General features: G+C 39.7%; 1 protein-coding gene across 1 annotated transcript in view; it reads right to left on the bottom strand.

Annotated features, from left to right (window-relative positions):
• ttc27 (tetratricopeptide repeat domain 27) overlaps window positions 1-7,500 on the bottom strand; it is a 149,632-nt gene that overhangs the window by 27,976 nt on the left and 114,156 nt on the right. Inside the window, 2 exon segments of the mRNA XM_061788963.1 lie at window positions 6,587-6,685; window positions 6,854-7,081. Coding sequence (XP_061644947.1) covers window positions 6,587-6,685; window positions 6,854-7,081 — 327 coding nt within the window.

Below are 7,500 nucleotides of genomic sequence, written 5' to 3'. Positions count from 1 at the left end.
TGATACAATTGATCCAAAGAGCTGTTACCGCATATCAAACAAACCTGAAGCTCATCGACAGCTTAGAATCGCAGCAATTAAGATTAACAAGTGGAACCGACTGACAACAACCGTTTACTTTTTGATACTTTATATATAACTTCCTGATTTTGTTTTGCAATATATGATATTATATATCATATTGTTCTTATTTAATTTTTATATTAAAATTATCTAAGTGCAAAGAGACTAGCAAAGCAAGAATTTCATTGCTGTGTTTTTACCGTGCATATGACAATAAACATCTTGAATCTTTTATATTGTTCATATTAGCCACATATAGCAATGACAAAAGTAGTATTGACCACACTCCATATGTAATCATAATCATCTTCCTTTGCCAAGTATGTCAAAAATACACAAGGAATTTGTCTTCGGTAGTTGGAGCCGCTCTAGTACGACGACAGCCACTGTGACAAAAAATACCTTTGAAACAAAAAAAACACAGTACGAGTCATTGAGCAATGAAAGGATACCAGTAATGCGGTAATGCTGATACAATGACAATTGTGCAAATGATTAAGAGTTGTGTTGCTTGTTACCTGCCATGGAGTTTTGTTTTGTTTTTTTACACCCCCCCAACTTTTCCACTGCTGGTAAAAAAAAAAAAAAAAAAAAAACTCCGTCCGTGACCTGATGTGCATAAGCCATTTTTATCCTGTCACTGACACGATTACATAATAAATAAGCTTTATCGTGAGTGGTCGGTTGAGTCCAAATCTGTACCATCCATCCATCCATCCATCCATTTTCTACCGCTTATCCGAGGTCGGGTCGGGTCGTAGTAGTAGCTTTAGCAGGGACGCCCAAAGTTCCCTCTCCCCAGCCACTTCATCCAGCTCTTCCGGGGGGATCCCGAGGCATTCCCAGGCCAGCCGAAAGACGTAGTCTCTCCAGCGTGTCCTGAGTCGTCCCCAGGGTCTCCTCCCGGTGGGACGTGCCCAGAATACTTCACCTGGGAGGCGTCCAGGAGGCATCCGAATCAGATGCCCCAGCCACCTCATCTGGCTCCTCTCAATGCGGAGGAGCAGCGGCTCTACTCTGATATCCTCCCGGATGACCGAGCTTCTCACCCTATCTCTAAGGGAGAGCCCTGACACCCTGGGAAGGAAACTCTATTCGGCCGCTTGTATCCAGGATCTTGTTGTTTCGGTCACGACCCACAGCTCGTGACCATAGGTGATGGTAGGAACGTAGATTGACCGGTAAATTGAGGCTTAGCTCCTTTACCACAACAGACCAATACAAAGTCCGCATCACTGCAGACGCTACACCGATCCGCCTGTCGATCTCCCGTTCCATTCTTCCCTCACTCGTGAACAAGACCCCAAGATACTTGAACTCCTCCACTTTGGGCAGGCTCTCATCCCCAACCTGGAGAGGGCACCCCACCCTTTTTCCGACTGAGGACCATGGGCTCAGATTTGGATGTGCTTGTTGTTTGTAGTGGTGTGTAATTGCAGGGATCTCATTTGATGTGCGTCCTGCGTCTGAGACGCACAAAAAATAGCAGGAACGGATAAAGTAGGAGGATAAAGTGGAAGTTCTACATACAATGCTGAAGCACAGTTTTTTTTCTCACAGTTGGAAAAGATGTGTTTGTTGTTCATCCACAAGAAAAGCACACGTTGCCAGGAACGGATAACTTCAAACTGATTCCGACACATACACTTGTGTCATACCAGAATGTGATGTACACTTCACTCCAAAAGTATTGGGACACTATGGCCAATTCCATTAATTAACTGGTACCTGTGAATTCCATCTTGCTTAATGCAAATGTTTTAACTAGAAGTAAGTTGTCATTTAATGTCCCTGTAAAGTGAACATAAAAATGTCTTATAAAATTGACACGCCACAGAGAAGTGTTGTTAATCCTGCCAAATTCGAATGTATATAAAATAATAATAAATAACCAAGTATATGAAATGAGGTTCCAAAATAATAATAATAAAATAATATAAAAAAATAGAGACACAGCTGTCAGACGCTCTGGACGTGTCGGCAAAATACCCTAAAAACATGCACGCAAAATTTCAGCTGTCACTCGAACACGTTTGTACAGGATATGGTCAAAAGTCTGGAGAGTGAACCAGAGGCTGAATAACATGCTGCTGGGGACCGGCTGGGGGGCATCTAATTCGCTCCATGTGTCGTGTGTGGGTCCACATAACAGAGACACTTTACCCAGAATAACACAAAACAACACTTCAGGGAAGATGCATTTTGCGCTTTCTGGCTAACTGCATGCTGGAATGGTAAAATGGGCCAAGTATTACAAAGTAACTTGCAATTGCGCTGGATAGCTACACGCTTAACCACCAAACAAAAATACCATAGACTGAATGAATAATGAAATCTTGTCTAGTTTAGTCACAAATGTACTTTACTCAGTGAAATCTGGGCTTGTTTAGTTGAACACAAAGCGGATATATTTGTAGGAAGCCAACATTCTTTTATACAGTTTGAATAGCAACAGGTGGATACACATCTTTATTGTAGCTTTTGCCATCCAATGGAAGAGCATTTAATTGTTCTGCCTGTCACTAAGTTCCGCTGGCATAGATACATGAACAAAGATATTTCTGATTAATAAAAATAATTATAATACAAAATATACAAGACATACATTAATTAATTGTCTTATGAGTCAATGTATCCCGAACTGAACAGAAGATTGTCACCACAAAACTGAGATACGAACCAAATCGTGGATTTTGTGAAACATTCCATGCCTACTAGGCAGCTTACTATCATCAATGGAAACATGAATTCACAAGTTTATCAAGATATTTTGCAAGACCTTGAGGCCATCTGTCCAACAGTATAAACTCAAAATAAGGTGGGTGTTGTAACAGGACAATGATAAAAAAAAAAATAAAATCAGAAGCAAATCAACAACAGATTAGCTTCACAAGAACAAAATATGTGTTCTGGAGTAGCCCAATCAAAGTCCTGACTTTTGACCGATTGAGATGCTGTGGCATGACGTCAAGAGCTATTCACACCGGACATCCCAGGAAACCTGAATTGCAAAAGTTTTATCAAGAGGAATGGTCCAAAATTCCGATCATTGTGCACATCTGATCTGCACCTACAAGGAACCATTTGGTTGAAGTTATTGCTGCCAAAAGAGGTTGAACCATAGGGCTGAACGATCAATCGAATTCAAACCAACATTGCAACGTAATGGAATGTTATTAGTTTAAAAAAAAACACGTGACATGCGAGCGAGCGCGGCAGATAGAGAAAACGTGTACCATATGGTTTGTACAACCAACAATTCCAATGAATGATCTATGCCTTAAAAAATAAAAACTGACGTGATATATCCCAATTCCAATGACATTGTGACATAAATAAAAACAGAATACAATGATTTGTAAATCACGTTCACCCTATATTTAATTGAATACACTACAAAGACAAGATATTTAATGTTCAAACTGATAAACTTTATTGTTTTTAGCAAATAATCATTAACTTAGAATTTTATGGCTGCAACACGTTCCAAAAAAGCTGGGACAGGTGGCAAAAAAGACTGAGAAAGTTGAGGAATGCTCATCAAATACCTGTTTGGAACATCCCACAGGTGAATAGGCTAATTGGGAACAGGTGAGTGCCATGATTGGGCGCTGCATCAAAAACCGACATCAATATGTAAAGGATATCACTACATGGGCTCAGGAACACTTCAGAAAACCAATGTTAGTAAATACAGATTGGCGTTACATCCGTAAGTGCAACTTGAAACTCTACTATGCAAAGCAAAAGCCATATATCAACAACACCCAGAAACGCCGCCGGCTTCTCTGGGCCCGAGCTCCTCTAAGATGGACTGATGCAAAGTTGTTCTGATGTTCTGTGGTCCGACGAGTCCACATTTCAAATTGTTTTGGGAAATTGTGCACGTCGTGTCCTCCGGGCCAAAGAAGAAAAGAATCATGGACTGTCCACTGTTATGGACCCAAAGTTCAAAAGCCAGCATCTGTGATGGTATGGGGTTGTGTTAGTGCACCAATAATGCTAAAAGGTACATACAGGTTTTGGACAAACATATGCTGCCATCCAAACGACGTCTTTTTCATGGACGCCCCTGCTTATTTCAGCAAGACAATGCTAAACCACATTCTCCACATGTTACAACAGCGTGGCTTCATAGTAAAAGACTGGCCTGCCTGCAGTCCAGACCATTGAAAATGTGTGGCGCATTATGAAACGTAAAATAAGATAATGGAGATCCCGGACTGTTGAACAGCTGAAGCTGTACATCACGCAAGAATGGGACAGAATTCCACCTACAAAGCTTCAACAATTAGTGTCCTCAGTTCCCAAATGTTTAATGAATGTTGTTACAAGAAAAGGTGATGTAACACAGTGGTAAACATGACCCTGTCCCAGCTTTTTTTGGAACGTGTTGCAGCCATAATATTCTAAGTTAATGATTATTTGCTAAAAATCAGTTTGAACATTAAATATCTTGTCTTTGTAGTGTATTCAATTAAATATAGGTTGAACATGATTTGCAAATCACTGTATTCTGTTTTTATTTTTGTTTAACGCAACGGCCCAACTTCATTGGAATTGGGGTTGTAACTGTATGGTTATCTTTGAGTTCCCTCTTGCCGCTACTTAGTGGTAGTTCAGTTGAGTTTATCCTCCGAGCGGGGAGTGAGACAGGCTCACAGGGTAGCCAAGCAGCCACGACCTTGTCGCAATCATTCAGTAAAGAGAAGACCGCAGGCTGGGGGAGCCTGTCTATCTGCAGCCTGCAGCAGCTAGGCCCCCGCTCAGCACCGAATTGAAGCATATAACCGTGAGGTAGTTTGAATGATCCTGCATCCATTCCGCAGCTTGCTAGCTGCCTTCTCGTTCAACGCACAAGCCAAGTGATCCACCGCCAAGCTGTCACAGTTTGGTTTTGTGGGCTGGCTGTCGCTGGCTGGGCACAGTGGGGTAGCAAGTCATTTGGGGGCTCGAGGCAAATTCAGTCACGGGACTCAAGTATTGTACTGTAGTTAAATTTTGACAAAAGCTGTCATTTTGGGTACTTTGTGCTGCTTTTGAAATCTGTTACAATTATCTGACAGTTTAAGTTACTAGTTACTGTACATAACTGTCGTGATATGATCCTTCTGTCCAGTCAATAATATTTACCAGCAAGATTTTGAATATTGCTCTATGTTTATCAACTAAAAAGTATGAATTTGAGAAAATGATATCCTGAGCTAGGTAAAGTCCTTTAAGTCCTTCTTGAGGGCTATTATCTAACAAGTGAATTATCTCAACGCTTTTGTAATTGATAAGAACATTAATCAAAATTGTATATAGTTTACCATTTGGACTGCTTTAATTCTCACATTTTGGTGATGAAAAGCACCATTTGTGTCACACTCCACTTTTCATCCTTGGCTGACACAGACAGCAGTGCTACTGTCAAGAACATCACAATGTTTACAAGGCTTGAAGTTAAATCAGTTAATATTCTACTGTGACTGAAGGTCACAGTAGAATATTAATATTAAAATAAATACGTTATTCATATTAAGTCATCATAACATTAAGACCTGATCGAATGATTGTATCCAATGTCATGTTGGTCATACTATAGAATGATTTATTTCTTGTGTTTAATGAATAATGCTAAGATAAACTTCCCCCAAAAAATTGCATGCTAAATCGCAATTGCAATATTGGTAATAAATAAATAAATACAAAAATCACAATTAGATTATTTTGACAAATTATTCAGCCCTAGTCAATTATTAAATTTAAAGGGTTAAATTACATTTTCCTCCCTGCCCTCTGAATGTTTACGTTATTTTCAATAAAAATATGAAAACTATTGTTTGTGTGGTATTTGTTTTAGCAAACTCTGTTTGTTCTTGTGAGTTTGGTGATCAGCCTACATTTGATGATAAATTTATGGAGAAATTTAAGAAATTCCAAAGGGTTCATATACTTTTTCCTCCCAGTGTATCTTCAAACATATAATATGTATTAAGAAAAACATCTATGAATTCACTTTCTTTAAACAATATTGATAAAAGTAATCTCAATGAGTCAAAGTTGGCTTTAGAGTCAGAAAGAGAAACATGCTAAATGATGATTTGTAAATGCCAGTCCAGCATATGTTGTTTGATGAATACCGATTATTGTATATGTTATTTCCAATACTAGCGTACTGGTAAGTCTTCATTACATTGTATGTAAATAAGAAGTGAATAGCTGCTACCAAAGGCATTTGACATTCAACAGGAAAAAGCAGCAATGGGTTTTGTTGGCAAGTTATAATTTAGAACTCTTGTGAATTCTTATATTGGTACAATGTAGCACTCAAAAATATTTATAGGTGTTATTCAAATGGGATCACATTATTTTTCTAAAGTCTAGACATGAGAGCCAGTGTGTGTATGTGAGTGAGAGAAATATATGAGGGATTGAAAAGAAATGTGCTATAGAGCCAGAGATTTATGAGTTTGTCATTTTTATTTTTTTTTGGACTACTGCTGTAATGTTTCATCAGTATGTTTATCTTGGTACTCACATCTGGCTCCAGTCCCACACATCTTTGGAAAGCCTTGGCCGCTCCCTCGTAGCCCTCCAAGGCCAAGTAGGCACAACCGAGGGAAAACCACACACCAAGCTACACACACACACGCAGGCACATATGCATTCAGTCACATTTGTATTTAGTGCTTACATTTATGGTTACATTCACTGGCACAGTAAATGTTCTACGTCAACAACTTTATGGTGACATTCCAAGTGAACCAAAACATACCAGCAATATATTGTACAGAATAACTTGTACCTGCAGAACGTTGATTTTAAGTGACTGTTCAAAGCAGTCAACACACTGCTGGAACTCCTTGTTATGCAGATGTAGCAGGGCTTTGGAGCGCATGGCTCTGGCACTGCGATGGCCTGATAGCTCCCAAGCCCGGTTATAATACTGATGATCTCTTAAGATGTCCCCGAGTAGGCAGTACAGACTCGGAGTCTCCTTCTTCTCCAACTCCCTACGAACAATCTCTTCAGCCTGAGTGTATAGAAAAGACGATACTGTAAGGCTGTGATCACACTTGTCAGTTTTGTTTTGGTTAAAACCAACTCTGGTGCAATTGTTCTGAAAGTGCAATTCATTTGTCATGCCATCAACTAAACCCTGGTGCGCATCAAGCAAGGAGACTGAGCTCGCCTAAAGAGGTAGTCACAGTGCACTTGCAAATAGTGTGGTTCAGATCAAGTATGAACGGTGCAGGATCAGTGACATAAATTAGTGTTCAAATGATTGATGAGTACATGAGTCTCAGAAGTGCGGTCTATGGCTTGACTCACAGCTTGTGTGGGTGTGTTGCACAGACAGATCACAGGCAAGCACTTTTTAATATACATTTTGGGATCTTTTTGTGACATCTCAGCAGGTAAAAATACCATATTACAGTACATACTGCATGT

Source organism: Phyllopteryx taeniolatus, chromosome 11, assembly GCF_024500385.1.
Source record: "Phyllopteryx taeniolatus isolate TA_2022b chromosome 11, UOR_Ptae_1.2, whole genome shotgun sequence".
Taxonomy (NCBI): domain Eukaryota; kingdom Metazoa; phylum Chordata; class Actinopteri; order Syngnathiformes; family Syngnathidae; genus Phyllopteryx; species Phyllopteryx taeniolatus.
The sequence above is the reverse complement of the archived record's forward strand: the minus strand, read 5'-3'. Positions and strand labels throughout refer to the sequence as shown.